At 49.0% G+C, this 18,450-nt stretch overlaps 1 protein-coding gene across 1 annotated transcript in view; it reads left to right on the plus strand.

The window, feature by feature from the left end:
* Positions 1 to 11,687: 11,687 nt before the first annotated feature.
* Positions 11,688 to 18,450, plus strand: part of EPHB2 (EPH receptor B2) — a 203,604-nt gene continuing 196,841 nt past the window's right edge. Inside the window, exon 1 of the mRNA XM_065421228.1 lies at positions 11,688 to 11,796. Coding sequence (XP_065277300.1) covers positions 11,688 to 11,796 — 109 coding nt within the window. The remainder of the gene's footprint in view (positions 11,797 to 18,450) is intronic.

The raw sequence follows: 18,450 nt of genomic DNA on the forward strand, positions 1-18,450 counted from the left end.
GCAACCTGCCAATTTGGAAAGAGGTTGAAACCATCCAGTTGTTTTATATACAGTATATCAGTGGACAGCTGTCAGATGGGAACCTGTCTATTCATTATTAACCAGGGCAGGTGGCTGTGATGGGAGAGGGTAACGATTTAGGTTTCTCATCTACTTCAGGTTGATAATGATGTTTTGCTTGTTTTGAGTTTCTATTTGGCTCGTGTTTGTACTTTTCTCCTTGTTTCTTAGGTGGAAAATGTGCATTAGGTTCCATTTAACTGGTCTCCAGAGCTAATCTCTGTAGGACAGAATATTTTCTAGTTCTATGACTGGACAAAGCTTATAAAGCCAGAAGGGGACCACTGTAATCATGTGCCCTTGTTGCCAAGAAGGCTAACAGCATATAGGGCTGTATTAGTAGGAGCGTTGCCAACAGATCGAGGGAAGTGCTTATTCCCCCTCTATTTGGCACTGGTGCGGCCACATCTGGAGTAGTGTGCCCAGTTTTGGGCCCCCCACTACAGAAAGGATGTGGACAAATTGGAGAGAGCCCAGTGGAGGGCAACAAAAATGATCAGGGGGCTGGGGCACATGACTTACGAGGAGAGGCTGAGGGAACTGGGGTTTAGTCTGCAGAAGAGAAGAATGAGGGTGGATTTGATAGCAGCCTTCAACTACCTGAAGGGGGGTTCCAGAGAGGATGGAGCTCGGCTGTTCTTAGTGATGGCAGATGACAGAACAAGGAGTAATGGTCTCAAGTTGCAGTGGGGGAGGTCTAGGCTGGATATTAGGAAACACTATTTCACTAGGAGGGTGGTGAAGCACTGGAATGGGTTACCTAGGGAGGTGGTGGAATCTCCATCCTTAGATGTTTTTAAGGCCCGGCTTGACAAAGCCCTGGCTGGGATGATTTAGTTGGGGATTGGTCCTGCTTTGAGCAGGGGGTGGGACTAGATACCTCCTGAGGTCCCTTCCAACCCTGAGATTCTATGAGTCTATGTAGTCTGACTCCTGCATAACACAGGCCATAACTTCCCCAAAGTCCAGCTTGTACTAGAGCACATATTTTAGGAAAAAACATCCAATCTTGACTTAACTTGCTGGTGCCAGACAACCCACCACAACCCTGGATCAGTTGTTCAAATGGTTCATTAACCCTCACTGTTAAAAATTTACACTTTATTTCCAGTCTGAATTTCTCTAGCTTTAGCTTCCAGCCATTGGATTGTGTTAGACCTTTCTGTGCTAGAGTGAAGTGCCTTGAAGCTGGGCCACCCAAGTCTCTGAATTCCCTGCTAACTCAATGAGTTGGTGTGGTGCGGCAGCCAAGACTGCTTCCCAAGAATTGAGTCGACCTGGGTCCAAGCGCCCTGATGTACTGGTGCCAAATGCAGAGATATTGCCTCCCTACTCCTACTTGAGATTCCCATGTGTACCTCCAAGGATCCCATGAGCTGGGAGTTCAAAGTTCAGCTGATTATTCACCATGATCTCTATCTATCTAATCTATCTATCAATATATATATTTTGCAGTCACTCCTTCGCAGAGTGACCCCTTCTGTAAGCATGGCCTACGTTATTTGTTCCTAGAAGTTTGACTTTACATTTGGCTGTTTTTAAAATGCATATTGTTTGCTTGTGCCCAACTTACCAAGTGATCCAGATCACTCTGTACCAGTGACCTGTCCTTTCCATTTTTATTATTCCCCCAATCTTTCTGTCATCTGCAAATTTTATCAGTGATGTGGTGTTTTTTCCAGGTCATTGATAAAAAATATTAACTAGCATTGGGCCAAGAACTGATCCCTGTGGGATTCCAGAAGAAATATACCCTTTCAATTATGATTACCCCTTGATGGATACATTTTGAGACCTGTTAGCCAGTTAGTGCATGCTGTGTTAATTTTGTATTGTTTTAGTTTTTAATCAGAATGTTGTTTCATACATTTTAAGGCCATAAATGATCGAGTCTGACCTACTGTATATCAGAGGCTATTCAATTTCACCCATGTTACCCCTCTGTTGAGCCCAAAGACGAAGAATCGATGAAAATGGTATTCGAACCCACAAGTGCAGAGCACAATGGATTAGCAGTCCATTGCTTAGCCACTTGGCCACCTTATCTCAGTACAATCAGTTTGTCTGGTGTGGTACAAAGTCAAATGCCTTACAGGTGTCTAAGTATGTTACATCAACACTGTTATCTTAATCAGCCAAACTTGTAATCTCATCAAAAAGTATCTCAAGTTAGTTTGATAGGATAGGATCTACTTTCCATAAACCCTTGTTGACTGGCATTAATCAGACTAATCTTTAATTGTTTATTAATCGAGTCTTGTATCATCTGATCCATTACTTTGCCCAGGATCTGTGTCAGGATGATAGGCCTATTATTATCCAGGTGTCCCATTTACCTGACTTAAATATTAGCAGAACATTAGTTTTCTTCTGGAACTTCTTCAGTGTTCCAAGAGTTATTGAAATCCCATTAATGGTCTACTCTAGAGAGTACCTTGGCCAGCTTTTTCAAAATCTTGGATGCAAGTTATCTGGACCTGAGGATTTAAAAATGTCTAGGTTTAGTAGCTGTTGTTAACATCCTCCAGAGATATATTGGAATGGAAAATGTTTCATCATTGTATGTATGACTACATCATCTGTTTTATTCTTCCCCAAATACAAAATATGTATTGAATTATTCAGCCTTTCTGCATTATTATTGGCAATTCTACTATTTCCATCTATTAATGGACTATACCATTGTCTAGTTTAAATATCTCAAGGATTGTGGGGCTTCTACCACCTCTTTTTGGAGACCGTGCCATGGTCTGGTAGATCTAATTGTTAGGATATCTTTCTTAATATGCATTCTACATTTTCCTTTTTTCAATTTCAGTCCCATTTCTCCTAGCTACTTTCCCCCTTCTGCGGTGTTGCACCTTGCACATAATTCTGGTGTAGGTTGGGACAAACTGTTTACCTGCAGAAGTTTTCTTTTCCTCTCATGAGAATAGACCAAAAACAGATTGCAATTTTCTTGAATTAGGCTGCTTGTTTCACCGGATAAAGGGGATTTGGATACCTCATTCCAAATTTAGTTTTAATGGGAACTCGTTGTCCAGATCCTCTAGGTGGTTTAAAAAATGTCAGCATTATGCAAAGTTATGCATCATATAATGTCAGCAAATTATTCTTGGTTTGTAGCTTGTTAGTGTGGAGACTGTTGTAAGTATTTGAAATTCAAGTTCATAAACCACAAGACCAATCTTTTTCTTCAGTGAAGAATGATCAGTCTATTTGTCTCAGTATTCGCTCCACTCTGTTGTCATATTTCTATAGCCCTATTATTATTATTAAATATTTGTTGTAGCCCCTAGAGGCCCCAGTTGCCCCCATTTTGGTAGGGGCTGTACACCCCTAATGAAGAGTTCTATACATCCAAGAATCACACTGGCGCTTCTTGCCACATCATCGCCCTGAGAGATCACGTTCAATGCTTGTCCACTGTAACTGCTAAATCCTTTTCAGAGTCGCTGCTTTCCAGGGTATAGTTCCCCAGTCTGTCGGGATGGCCTGTATTCTCTATTCCTAGATATGTAACTTTGCATTTGGTGGTCTTAAATTACATTTTGTTTCAATGGCCCCAGTTACCGAGCAAATCCGTTCACTCTAGAAGGCTGCCCTGCCCATATCATTATTCACCACTACACCAATCTTCGTCCACGGATTTTTATCAGCAATGATTGTATATTTACTTCCAGATCGTTGAAGAGCATCAGGTACCCCAGGTACCTGCAGAACCCCATTAGAAACACCTCAATGATGACTCCCCATTGACAACTATTTCTTGTGATCTGTCAGTTAGCCAGTTCTCTATTGATATTGAGTAGAGCTAATTATTTAATCAGAATGTTGTATGGTACTAACTCAAAAGGCTTCACAAAACCCTAAGTAGTAACCTTTTATCAACCAAACTTTTAATCTCATAAAAGAATGAAACCAGCTTTGTTTGAGAAGACCTATTTTCTGTAAAGGCTTGTTGACTGGCATTAATTACATTCCTATCCTTCAATTTGCTATGAGTTGAATCCTGTATCAGCATTTCCATTATTTTGCCTAGGACAGATGTCAGGCTAACAAGCCCATATAGTTAATGGGTCATTCCGCTTGCCCTTTTTGTCTATTGGCACAGTACTGCATTAGCACTTTATCAGTCTTCTGGAATTTCCCTGGTATTCCAAGATGTATGAAAAGTTATCTGCATACCAGAGATCTCCTTAGCCAACTTTTTAGGACTCCTCAGTGCAAGTTACCCAGGCCTGATGATTTTAAAAATCTGTATCCCCTAGCATATGTCATCTAGCATCCTCCTGAGTTACTAATGTACCACATGAGGATGATGAAATACTTTACAGTACAAGTCCATCATCCTGCTTCTTTCCAAGTACAGAACAGAAATATGTATTGACTGCTGCTGCATCATTATTAACAATTTTACCATCTCCATCTAGTAATAGCTCTATATCATTGCTGGGATTTCTTTTTTTCCTAATATACTTAAACTCTTGCTTATTGTCCTTAACTCTTCCCTTATTTTTCCCCATGCCTTTAGCTTCCCTTATCAATTTTCAGCACTTCATAACTCCTAATTTGTATCATTACCCCTTTTCCACCATTTCTTATATATTGCTTATTTGTTTCTAATTGCTGCCTTCATTTCACTCTGATCCAGGATGGGCTTTTATCCAAAGTTCTCTTTTTTTGATTGTGGAATCGTGGCTTTTTGGCCCTCTAATAAACTCTTCTTAAAGCACTCCCACTTTTCATTCACAACTTTCTAAATTTCGCACATAATTTTCCTCAGTTTTGGGACACTAGCCCTGTTGTAGCCCCAAGTTCATTATATAGGTTACTGACATGAGCTCGGTCTTGACCCCCTGTATCCTGCTCCATGAATGGACAGAGCTGATCCTGCTTTTCCCCCTGGCTTGGTGTCCTTGTGTACGTGGCTAAATTGTGCAATGGATTCCACTCAAGCTTGATTTCACACTGTTATTTGTTACTATTGAAGTAAATGTGCCTGCAGGGGAAATGCATCAGAGAGAACAATTTCCAATTATTTAGTGTTCTGGTTTAATCTGTGAAGCGCAGTCCCCTGAGCAGTCAGTGCTGGGCGGGTTTGCTGCTGGGATGGCTCTTATTTACCTGGTTACTCAGTGTAGAGCAGGAGTCTCAAACTCAAATGACCACGAGGGCCACATGAGGAGTAGTACATTGGCCCGAGGGCTGCATTTACTGACACCTCTGCCCTCAGCCCCGCCCCCACTCTACCCCTTCCATGAGGCCCCGTCCCTGCCCTGCCTCTTCCCACCCCTTCCCTGCCCCCATTCCAACCCCTTCCCTGAAATCCCCTCCCTGCCCCCAGGGGGTGCAGGAGGGGTGTGGGGTGTGGCGGGGGGGCTAAGGGCAGGGAGTTGGGATGTGGGGTACAGGAGGGGTAAGGGGTGCGGCAGGGGGTCAGGGTGCAGGGTGCAGCGGGGGCTCAGGGCAGGGGGTTGGAGTGCGGGGTGCAACGGGGGGTTCAGGGCAGGGGGTTGGGGTGCAGGAGGGGTGTGGCGGGGGGTTCAGGGCAGGGGGTCGGGGTGCAGGGTGCAGCAGGGGGTTGGGGTGCGGGGTGCGGCGGGGGGTTCAGGGCAGGGCGTCGTGGTGCAGGGTGCAGCAGGGGGTTCAGGGCAGGGGGGCAGGGTGCGACGGGGTCGGTGCTGCAGGGGGTTCAGGGCAGGGGGTCGGGGTGCGGCAGGGGGTTGGGGTGCAGGAGGGGTGCGGCGGGGGGGTCAGGGCAGGGGGTTGGGGTGCAGGGTGCAGCAGGGGGTTCAGGGCAGGGGGTCGGGGTGCGGGGTGCGGCAGGGGGTTGGGGTGCAGGAGGGGTGCGGGGTGTGGCAGGGGGTGCAGGGTCGGGGGGCGGGGTGCGGCAGGGGGTTCAGGGCAGGGGGGCAGGGTGCGGCAGGGGGTCAGGGTGCAGCAGGGGGTTCAGGGCAGGGGGTTGGGGTGCAGGGTGCAGCAGGGGGTTCAGGGCAGGGGGGCTCAGTGCAGGGTGCAGCAGGGGGTTCGGCTGCAGGAGGGGGCTCGGGGGGTGGGCTCCGGCCCGACGCGCACTGGGGGCAGGGCAGGCTGCCTGCCTGCCCCGCCCTGCCCCTGCGCTGCCCCGGGAAGCTGGACGGAACCTGGGCGAGGAGGGGCGCAGGGGTGTGTGGCTGTTGCTTCAGGCACTGCCTCCAGCTGCTCCCATTGGCCGTTAGTAGTCAGGAAAGGTTGAGAGCCATTGGTTTAGGAGGCTGTTGCAGGAACTACTCTAAACTAAACAATCCTGTATTTCAAAGCTGCTCTCCCTTTGGAGTGATCGTTTGCATTCCCATATCAGCTTTGAAAGACAAACCGTCTAAGCCTAATGGGAATGACTGTTGTCGCCAGAGTAATGTCTCCTCCTGCAGCCCAGCATCATGGCTGGAGTGGTTTGTGGGAGAGGAAGGATTGCATCTTGCTAAGCTGAGAAGGCAGCCACACCATTAGCTGCAGGTATGACGTCTACCCAGAAATGCCCACCGCAGGGTTGTACGTTTTAGCAAGAACAGGAGCTTCCAAAATTGCAAAAATAATTAAAGATGCTCCCCTCCGCCTCATGGCTTTACCTAATGGAGCAATCCAGATGCCTTGGCTGTGACAGCTGCTTTAGTGGACTTTTTCAACTGTAAAATCAGAAGGGTGGTTGTGGATAAAATATACATGGCACATACTGGATAGTGTGCAATGGATTCCACTCTGGCTTGTGATCACACTGTTGTTTGTTACTACTGAAATAAATCTGTCTACAGGGGAAATGCATGTGACAGCGGGCAGGCCCAGTGGTAAATAGCAAATGTTGCATACCGTGGCCAGTGTGTGTGATGCCCTGTACCCTTGCTGGCCAGTCCTTTAATAAAGTCCTTGCGATAAAGGCAGCAGGAGCTCTCATAAGAACTGGCCACTGGTAAAGCAGCCAGGCCCATGGATTTGGGTGGATTTGATTCCTGTTTGGAATCATCAAATGCTAAACACTTTACGGGGCTGGGGGGGTGGGGGGGGCGGAGGGACGGGTAAAATTGATACTGATGTGTAACATTCACTTACCCTTGGAGTGCTTCCTTGCGGCTCCGTTTAGGGATTAGCTCCTTTCAGGTCAGAAGCCCCCCCGCCCTCCAACAGTTGCTCACATCGTAACCTCCCCCCCCTTTTCCCCCAGAACTTGCAGTGCTCCTTCGTGACTCAGCCAGCTGGCCAGGTCACTATATAGTCCTCCCCTTGCGGGGTATCCAAGTGCCACTGGGTCTGCGGTCTGCATGCCATTCCGGACAGTCCTCCAGCCCAAGGCCAGGTCTTGTCACTTTCCCAGTGGCTGGTAGGGGAATCCGGGCCCACGCACTACTCTGGGTTCCAGCCCAGGGACTCCTGTGTCCAGCAACTACAGATCCTGTCGCTATTTCCCGGGACTCCATCCTACTTCCCTGCTCTGTTTTCTGTTCCCCTACCGCTGGATTTACCCATCCAAACTCCCTGCTCCCCAGAAGTGACTGCAGACTACTTCCCCTGCAGCCCCCTTTGTACCAATGAAAAACATGGGCAGTGGAGTAAAGGACAATAAGAAGGATTTTTTTTTTTTTTTGGGTGTATATCAGGAACAAAAAAAATAATTCTAGCAAGGGGGTAGGTCTGTTACTCACTAGAAATGGTCAAATTGTCAATAATGATGCAGAAAAGCTAGACGTGCTCAATAAATTCTTTATATATTCATAAAGAACCTGGATGGAGTGTACACATCTTGCAGTAATAATGAAATACTTTATTTTCTGACAGTAACTAAGGAGGATGTGAAACAGCGACTACTAAACGTTTTTCAATTGGCAGGACCCAGATAACTTGCATCTAAGAGTTTGATAAGAATTGGCAGAGGACCTCTTTGAGCCATTGATGTTGATATTTAATAAATCTTGGAATTCTGAGGAAGTTCCAGAGGACAAGGAAAAAACGAATTCTGTCCCAATATTTAACAAGCATAAATGGGATGTCCCAGGTAACTATAGGCCGGTTAACCTGGCATAGATCCTATGCAGAATCATGGAACAGCTGGTGCAGGATGCAGTTAGTAAAGGATGGTAGAAGTACTAATGCCAATCAGTGTGGTTTTATGGAAAATAGGTCTCGACAGACAAATTTGAAATCTACTTTGATGAAATCACAGGTTTAATCGATAAAGGGAACATGTTGACGTACTAGTACTTCAGCAAGGCACTAGACTGCCACGAGCGTTCTGATGAAGAGTTAACATAAAATAAATGCAGCATGTATTAAATGGATTAATAACTGACAGATCTTAAGAACTTACTGTAAATGGGGACTCCTCATTCAACAGGTATGTTTCTAATTTGGCCTGAATTTGCAGGCAGTACAAAAACTGGCAGCGTGAGGGCAGGTCGTTTATACAGGATGACCAGGGTCACTTGGTAAGTTGAGCTCACTTTAGCAACATGTGTGTTAATACAGCCAAATGGAATGTCCTTCAGCTAGGAATAAAGGAGGTGGCTCACGCTTACTGGGTGGGGGCTGTATCCTGGAAAGCAGTGACTCTGAAAGGGACTTAGGTCATGGTGGGTAACCAGCTGAACGTGAGCTCCTAGTGGAGGCCAAGAGGGCTAATGCGTTCCTGATCTATAAGCAGGAAAATACTGAGTAGAAGCGGGGAGATGGCATTACCATTGTATGAGACATTAATGTGACCATTGCTGGAGACCACGGCCAATTCTGGTGTCCACACTTCAAAAGGGATGTTGAAAAAATTGGAAAAGATTCAGAAAAGAGCTACAAGAATTATTCAAAGTCTGGAAATCCTGCCTTATAATGTGGGTGAGGTAATATCTTTTATTGGACCAACTTCTGCAGATGAAAGAGACACGCTTCTGAGCTTATATAGAGCTCTTCTTCAGGTCAGCTGGTCTCTTTCACTAACAGAAGTTGATCCAGTAAAAGAGATTACCTCATCCACTTTGTCTGTCTAATATCCTGGAAACAACACTGCAAACTGCCTTAAAATGACATACTGAAGTAGCTTCTCCAGAAGGTTAAGTGATGACGTGATCATGGTTTATAAATACCTACAGGGGAAGAAGGTTGCTGATGGTAGAGGGTTCTTTAATTTAGTATACAAAGGCAGAACAAGATTGAGTGGCTGGAGGCAGAAGCTAGACGAATTTGGGCAAGTAAAAAAAGGCACACTTTTTAACAGTGTGGATAATTAACCACTGGAACCTTTTCAATAAATCTTGGAACACTGAGGAAGGTCCCGGAGATTGGAAGAAGGCTAGATGGGCCAGTGTTTAAAAAAGAGTAAATGGGATGACCTGGGTAATCATGGGTTTGCCAGCCTGATTACGACCCTGAGTGAGAGTATGGAGCAGCTGATATGGGACTCATTTAATAAAGAATTAAAGGAGGGGGTAATATAATTAATGCCATGGATTTATGGGAAATAGATCCTATCAAACTAACTTGATACCATTTTTTGACAAGATGACAGGTTCGATTGATAAGGTCCTAGTGTTGATATAATTCTTTCAGATGTGTGGTTGCCTAGTCAAACAACATTTTGATTGTTAAATGGATTGGTAACTGGCTAGCTGGTAGGTCTCAATATAATTTGTAAACGGAATCATCATTGGAGGGGGCAGGGGGACTTGTAGTGGGCTGCCAAAGGGTTTGGTTCTTGGCCCTATACCATAGGCACCAACTTTCTCTGGCGCCAGTGGGTGCCTACGCCCCCCCGCTCCTTTCTCCGCCCCATCCCTGCCCCTTGCCCTGCCCCCATTCCAACCCCATCCCCAAAGTCCCTGCCCCAACTCCGCCCCTCCCTGCCCTATTGGATCCCTTCCCCAGCCCCGCCTCTTCCCCCAGCACGCCGCATCCCCCCTCCTCTCCCCTCCCTCCCTGCCCCGCGAATCAGCTGTTTCACGGCGCAAGCGCTGGGAGAGAGGGGGGAGAAGCAGGACGCGGCAGCGCGCTTGAGGAGGAAGAGGAGGTGAGCTGGACAGGGGGGTGGGGTGGGGTCATGGGGAGCTGCCCACGGAGTCGGCGCCTGTGCCCTACACCATTCAACATATTTATCGATGCCCTGGAAGAATGTTAAATCATCGCTGATAAAGTTTGCAGAGGACACCGAGATTGGAGGAGTGGTAAATAAGGAAGAGGACAAGTCATTGCTCCAGAGTGATCTGATGGCCTGGTAAGCTGGGTGGCAAGCAAACAACGTGTGTTTGAATACAGTCAAATGTCAAGTTATGCTGCTAGGGACAAAGCCTGTAGGCCATGCTCTATCTGGCACAGCAGTGACTCTGCCAAGAAAAAAAAATAGGGATCACGGTGGATAATCAGCTGAGCATGAGTTCTCAGTGCATCACTGTGGCCAAAGGGGCTACTGCCAGCCTGGGATGTGTAAACAGGGGAAAACCGAGGCGGAAAGTGATCGTTGTATTTGGCACTAGTGCATTTGCTGCTGGGATACTGAATCCCGTTCTGGGGTCCACAGCTCAAGAAGGATGTTGCTAAATTGGAGAGGGTTTAGCGAAGAGCCACAACAACGATTAAAGGATTAGAAAACCTGCCTGATTGTGATAGACTCAAGGAGCTCCATCTATTAGTTTAACAAAGAGGCAGTTAAGAGGTGACTTGAACACAGATTCCAAGGCCAGACGGGATCATTGTGATCACTTAGTCTGACCCCCTGTATATCATTGGCCAGAGAGACCTGCCCCAAAATAAATCCTAGACCAAGTACCTTCACAGGGAACAAATATTCCAAATGGGCTCTGTAGTCTGGCAGAGAAAGGTAGAACACGATTCAATGGCTGGAAGTTGAAGCTAGACAAATTCAGACTGGAAATGAGGCCTCCGTTTTTAAACAATGAGAGCAATTAAGCAGTGGAGTAATTTTCCAAGGGTTGCGCTGGATTCTCCATAACGCATTTTTTGAACGAAAAGTGGATTTTTTTTCTAAAAGATCTGCTTTAGGAATTATCTGGGGAAGATCTAGGGCCTGTGTTATACAGGAGGTCAGACTAGATGATCAGAGTGGTTCCTTTTGGATTTAAAATATGAGAATCTCTGGTTTTTTGTTTTTGTTTTTTTTTGGTATCAAATATAATTCCAAGTGATGACACATCACTCAAATTGCCTAACATAATGAATTTACTGGGAAAAGAATTCTGAGTTGAATTTAATTTGCTGCATTTCAGCTGTGCATGTTCTTGCTGGGAGGAGTGTCTTGTAGAACAAATTTTTCAGCAGAAATACGCATCTTAAACAAGATATTTTGGTTTAAAGTGTTCACTAATAAAACTATTGTAGCATATCTTAAGTGCTTGTAAAACTGCTGACTAGGGCTGGGTGAAATTTTTCTGTGACTAGTTTACACGTTCGGGTCAGCTGAAGGCGTTCATGAATTTGGCAAACCGTTTTGGCTGGAAAAAAGGAGGGGGGAGGTTTCTGGAAAAGTCAATGTTTGTTTTTGAAATGTAGCTAGATGTGGGGGAGGGGGGTGGGTGGGAGGAACTTTTTCCCTGTTTGGTCAGTTCGAGGGCTGAACCCAGTCAGTTATTTGCCCAGCCAACACTATAATCCTCATGGAGGGTCATTGGTGCACGTTGCCCAGTGTGGCCAGATTCCATTTCAGAACAAGCCCTCCAGCGTCTGCTATCGGATGCTACTTCCTATTTGCGGCTGATGATGCAGGTAGGGTTGCCAGGCTTGTGGTTTTTAATCGGAAAACTGGGCTGTTAAAAGTCTGGTCGGCAGTGCAGCGGGGCTAAGGCAGGCTCCCTGCCTGCCCTGGCTCTGTGCAGCTGGCCGGCATGTCCGGCCCCTAGGCGCAGGGACGATCAGGGAAGCACTACGTGCTACCTCCGCCCCCAGCGTTGGCTCCGCATCTCCCATTGGTTGGGAACTGTGGCCAAACGGAGCTGCGGGGGCGGCACCACCTGGCTGTGCCTGTGCCTAGGGGCCGGACATGCCGGCTGCTTCTGGGAGCAGCGTGGAGCCAGGGCAGGCAGGGAGCCTGCCTTAGCCCCGCTGCGCCACCAGCCTGAGGTAAGTGCCGCCCGGCCGCAGCCCGCACCCCAAACCCCCTGTCCCAGGTTGGAATCCCCTCCCGCACCTGCCCGGCTGGAGCCTGCACCTCGATGACCCCCCGCCCGCTCAGGTTGGAACCTGCTCCCGCACCCAAACTCCCTCCCAGAGCCCCCTCCTTCATCCCCAACCCCTCCCCAGAGCCTGCACCCCAACCCAACCCCCTGCCCCAGCCCAGTGAAAATGAGTGAGGGTGGGGTAGAGTGAGCGATAGAGGGAGGGGGGCTTGAGGGAGTGGGGGCAGGGCCTCAAAGGGGCGGGGTAAGGGTGTTTGAAAAGCTGGCATGCCTAGCATGCAGGGTGGGGCTCTGCAGAGAGGCAGAGCCAGCCAAGTTTGCAAGATGCGGAAGCAGGACGTCATTATGCTGCCACCACTCCAGAGGGCTTCGCCGCTTCCGTGGCATGTTGCGCGAAGCGAGGTGCACTGCTGGCTTGATCGCCGTGGGTTTATGGTCAGGAGTCGGGAGCCGTCTTTTCCAGCAGCTCTGTGTGCTTGGATTTCTAGACTGAGCTGGGTCGCACGCTTTGCGTCTCCATCTCTGGCGGCTGTATTGGTCTTTGGCCGGGCTGCGTGGAAAGCCTCTGGCGACGCGTTTGTAAGGAGCAGCGCTGAAGGGGGAAGGGTTGGAACTGGGGCTGCTTCGGGCTCTGTGTCCGTGAAGAACTCGGCCAGTGGTGGTGGAACAGTTTGTATAGTGGGGGTGCTGAGAGCCATTGAACCGAACCGTAAACCCAGTCTATGACGGAAACCATTGGGACCCCCTAGTTCCAGCCCCCCTGCACTCTGAGAGAGAAGCAAAAAGGGCTGTAGTGGAGTCTCTGACCCTAGGAATGTTTAAATCTTTCTCAAAAGGAGCCGTTCTAGTTCAAGCAAAGCTATTGGACTGGAAGCAGGAGTTAATTCAGGGAAGTCCTGTGGTCTGTGCTAGGCAGGAGGTCGGACAAGGTGATTGCAATTCCTAGATTTGCAGAGTCCCAGGCCAGAAGGGACCACTGTGATCCTCTAGTCTGCACTGCTGTATAACACCGGCCAGGGACCTGCCCCATAACAATTCCTAGAGCAGAGCTGGGAGGGAAAAAGTCTGGTCTTGATTTAAAAACAGCCAGTGATGGAGAATCCACTGCAGCCCTTGGTAAATTGTTCCAATGGTTACTTAACCTCACTGTTAAAAAGTTCTGCCTTATGGAAATAAGTCTGATTTTTTTGTCTAGCTTCGACTTCCAGCCACTGGATCGTGTCACAGCTTTCTCTGCTAGATCGAAGAGCCCAGTGAATGGTCCCTTCTGGCCTTAAAAGCTATAAATCTGCAGATTGACCTTTGATCTCTTGGTTGGGCACCTCCATGCCCAGGTGGCGAGTCAGAGTCTTGACAGCTGGCATGACCCCAGATACGCCTGCGCTGCTGCAGCTTATCCTTGCGTGTCCGGGCCTCTGAAGCTGGATCCCAGGCTCTGCTATGCTTCGTGCACCTCCTCGGAGCAGCAAGTGATGAGAGCCTGTTTGTTCCCCAGCGCCTCACCCCTCTGTCCCTGTCTGGTGGGAGAGCTGGTCAATGGGAAGGCCGTTGCTGGGTGTGACTCGTGCAGATTGCCGGCAGTGGCCAGCAGCAGGATGCTTATAATTGCTGACCAGCTTCTGAGTGCCCATGTGTGCATTGCACAGAGCCTGGGTTTAATAAGCCACCGCTAATGCACCTTCTCAGAGAGCCACACCCATGCGATGTCTGGCACCTGGCCATTCCCCCAGCACGTCCTCGCACCAAGCTTGTGGATGTGCTGCGGAGATCTCGGAGAAGCAAGCCTGGGCGGTTTCCTCTGGGAACACATTTCTGCCACAACTAGTGGTCTGTGGTCTGCGTTAGCACCAGTGTCCCCGTCAGGCAAACGTGCTATGTTTGGCTGGGAAGTTATTGGAGGGAAGCTGTAGCTGAAGTTGAAAGCCTTGTTAGCTGCCAGGGCGCGGTCAGCTGGCTGTCGGTGGTTGTCATTCTCCAGGGCAATATGGATCTTACCTTAGGAGACTTGTCTCTCCACAGCCTCCCCCAGAGATCCCTGCATGGCTTGGTGACTGGACTGAACTCTGCACACACAGTGCTGCCCCCCAATAGCCCTTCCCATGCGGCTTTCCCAAGCTCCCAGGTGCCTGTTGTGAATGTGCTTTCTCATAGCTGGATATCTCTGCCTCTGCTTGAACAGGGCCCACTGCTAGCTGGGAAGGTGGATTAATGTGCAAGGTACCTTCCGAGGCTCACATACTTCCAGGATCTCTATCTACACAGTCCCAGGGAGTCTGGATCCATGTGCAGATTGGCTCTGGTTTGGGGATTTGTCCACCAGAGCCATCTGTGGTGTGCCCCTCTAGCCTTGTCTTGTGGGACAGCTGGTCAGTGGCCGGCCTGTGCTCTGTGCAGCCCTCCACTTGGAATCATGAGTTGGGGGTCACCGGTCCAGTTTCACCCCTGCTCCAGTTTAACTGGATTATTTTTATAACCACAAATTGCAAACCCGACCTGCTTAAATACCAACTCTCTCTAGGCACGAAGAGTCACCCTTTAGGAGTATTCAGCTAGTGGATTTTTTATGATCTATAAAGCTGTGACAATGTGTAACAAACAGGTGACGTGATTAACCCGCCCCAGCCACCCAACGTCTGTTTACTTGTTCCACTAGATGCGAGGAAGTGAGTGGTCAGTACAGTACCGTGGTGCAGCCTCCAAAGGCAGAGGAATTATTTCAGTAGCAGAGGTTCACCGAATGCATTCACACGTTTGTATTAATTAAAAATAAACATAGTCAAATATTCTGGCCTTGATGCCCAGCCATGGAGTGTGTGTGTGTGTGTGTGTGTGTGTGTGTGTGTGTGTGTATATATATACACACAAGCATATTGCATACGTGTGTTTGTACACATCAGTGCATATGTGCACGTACTTGTGGTAGTGTGTGCGTTGGTGCTGTGCAAGTACTCCTGCCCGAGTGTGTGTGTGTGTGTGTGTGTGTGTGTGTGTAAGTGAGAGTGCATGCGGTGTATGTTTCTCTGCATGGACGTGCCCTTTCCTTGGATCTTCCCGCTGGCTCCTATATCTGAGGGATTCTCCCCTCCCTGCTCAGCTAGAAGCAAGTGTGTGTGGAGAGATCTGTGGGAGGAGGTGGGGCTATGACCCCTTTTCCCCCTCCTCCCTGAGAGCAGCTTTCAGGGCCCAGGTGTTCTCAGTGACTAGCCAGGTATGTGTTATGACAAGAGGGTTTATTATGGTACTTAATGAACCAGGGAGCTGCCCAAGCAACTTCGCCTGTAAATCTCTCCATTAGGGCCTTGTAACAAGGGTGTGATGCAGGCACCCTGATCTCCACTGCACTGTAAAGCCACCTGGGAAATTACGTTCCCGGCTGTAGCTGCTCGGTGCAGCTGGCTTGGCATAACTCAGCAAAGCCGTCTCCCCGGGGAGCCCCATTCTTAGCGCGGCAGCAGCCGCATTCCAGAGACAGTTCGCTCTGTGTGCAGACAGATCCCGCCTGCTCTGGGAAGGAGCAACACGCAGTCCTAGTAAATCATGGAGTAAAAAGCTGCCGGTGGTTGTGTGGCTCTTGCAGTGGGTTTGTTGGCTCTGAACTCTTCCCTCCACCTGACTCCAAGTGTTCCCACACTTCTGATGTGGATGACAGGGAAAGAGACGTTCCTGTCACAGCCCACCCACATCTCCCAGGTGTGGGCAGTGGTATTCCCTCTCCCTCCCCCCTTTGAGTTCCTGCTGCTGAGCGGGAACCAGTAAGCTGTTCTGGAGACGCTCCCAATGCACTGCCAGGAATAAGCCATGGGCAGGCAGGTCTGCAGAACATGAGGGCTCCTAGCTCTTGCCCTACAAAGCTGTAGGGGGAAGCTCCGGGAGCCAGGGGCAGGGTGTACGTGGGATGGACCCTCACTCGGGGAATCCGTGGCAGCTGCAGTCTGGCCACTCTCCGGGTGAGAGAGCCACATTTCTCCATTCAGGTGGGCTGTGGGCCTTCTGAGACTGACTCTTTCATCAGCTCAGGTGCAAAGCGGCGGAGCCAGCTGTGGTGGAGCGTCGTGGAGTGTGAGCTCCACGCTTTGAAGATGGTAACTGGCATCAAGTCAGCCTAGCTCCCATAGAAACACACAATCGCTTTGTGCACCTGTGCAGAGCCCAGACTCTGTGCTCAGCAGGACTCTCATTCAGTCGGTTTACCCCAGTATTCTGGCCAAGCTTCCCTCTGGCCAAGTGCACTCTCCTGGTCTGCAGTTTCAGTTGGGTCTAGTGCTCTTTACTTCTCGTGGAGTCTTGGCATGCCCGATAAAACTGCTATCACGCTCCACTCCAGAGGTGGCTGCATTTCAGGGGTGGATGTTTTCTGTGTTTTCTCCCAGAGGGATTTGGCACTGGATATCATGGCGATGGGTGCAGTATAAGGAGCCTGAATAGAACAGAATGAAATAGTGGAAAGTACTAACGTAGTGTGAAGTCTTGTTTCCCTGGCTGTCTGGTATGGAGCTCAGCATGTCCAAGGAGAACAACTAGGTGCTCAAATGCAGCACCTGGCACACACCTGCAGGGTGTGGACAAACAGCGTGGTGCTTTCACATCGGTTTTTTTAGTGCAGAACTTGATTTGCAGAGTCTGGTTCGCACTGAGATTGTGGATGGTGTCAGTGAAGGGAATTGTATGTGAGGTGCATTCTCTGGCAGGCTCTGAGAGCATAAACTCTTTCCGTCTTTGTCAGATTTACAGCTGGTTCCAGAGTCACGGCTGAAGTTTTAAAGGTCACACCCCACAGTGCAGCTGCACCTGCCCCGCTCCCCACTTGGATCCAGGCTGCCCCCCAGGTCCTGGCTCCCCCAGCCCACTGGGCTCCCAGCGGTGGAGCTGTGGGCCAGGCATGTGGCCCCGCTCATGCTGCCCCTTTTAAGTCCGTGGAAGCGTTCCTGGTGAGGATTCGCACCCCCGACAGAAGAAGGGCAGTGTGGACAGGACTATGTTAGGTCGTAGGTCGACTTAAGTTCCTAGTGTAGATGTGCCTCAAGTCACTGCCCCAGAGCAAAGACTTGAACCTGGGTCTCTCCCATCCTAGGTGAGTGCCCAGACCACTGGGCTATTGGCTCTTCTGGGGACGCGCTTGTGCTTTTTTTATATATATATTACACCTTTACACACAACATTTCAAAAATCTCATTTTTGTTCAGCATGGGGATGAAAACAAATGTTGGGATCTCAGACTTTGTCACAAAACGGAACTGTAGTTTTTGGGCCTGCCCTCTTAACCATTGCTTTGTGCTCTGGGGAGCTGTGACTTTTCACTGGTCTTCTATGATCTGAGCTTGGAAAAGGGGGAGGGGTGGGAAAGTGGAGCTGCCAGACTGGTTGCTGGCTCCGGGGAAGGGACACATTTCTCTCTTGCAGGTAGAGGATCATAGAAGATGAGGGTTGGAAGGGAGGTCATCTAGTCCAACCCCCTGCTCAAAGCAAGACCAATCCCCAGACAGATCAGATTTTTGCCCCAGATCCCTAAATGACCCCCTCAAGGATTGAACTCATAACCCTGGGTTTAGCAGGCCAATGCTCAAACCACTGAGCTATCCCTCCCCACCTGCTGCTGCATTGCTCTCTGTTCTGGAGAAGGGCATTGTCTGTGTGTCTCTAGGTGTGCTTCAGTAATTGTTGTTGGGTCGGTACACGTAGGTATGTGTTACGCTGTGTGCTGGGGGTTTATTTGCACTGAGGTGGGTTAGCTGTTGTGGGAGGGTCATGCAAAGGCATTTGAGGATTATCTCAAATGATAATTTATTGCTGTTATTACTCACAGCACGGAGGGAGTGCCTGCCATTGACAGACCAGTGGAGCAGACAGGCACAGGGGCAGATCAGTATGTATAGGTTGGCCAGTTTATGGCTGGTGGAGCTTGTTCTGACCTGGTGGAGGGTGTTATCTGTGAGGAGATGTCACTTCATCTTCCCTAGGATCTCTCTGTCTGGGACAGTTTGAAGAATATGTGGGCATCTTTCAAAGCTCTGCCCCTGTCCCTGACACTCCCAGCCCCCCCCCCCCCCCCACAGAGCTCTGCTTCACCCCTTCCCACGTGACAGTCTGATAAGTTAGTTGGAGAAATGCAGGCTCGGCAGAACTACCATTAAATGGATACATAATTGGTTGAACAACCACAAACAAAGAGTAACTATTAATGGAATGATGTCGGATTGGAGGGAGGTCTCAAGTGGGGTTCCACAAGGATCTGTTCTGGGTCCGG

This window comes from Emys orbicularis, chromosome 22, assembly GCF_028017835.1.
Source record: "Emys orbicularis isolate rEmyOrb1 chromosome 22, rEmyOrb1.hap1, whole genome shotgun sequence".
In the NCBI taxonomy this organism is placed as follows: domain Eukaryota; kingdom Metazoa; phylum Chordata; order Testudines; family Emydidae; genus Emys; species Emys orbicularis.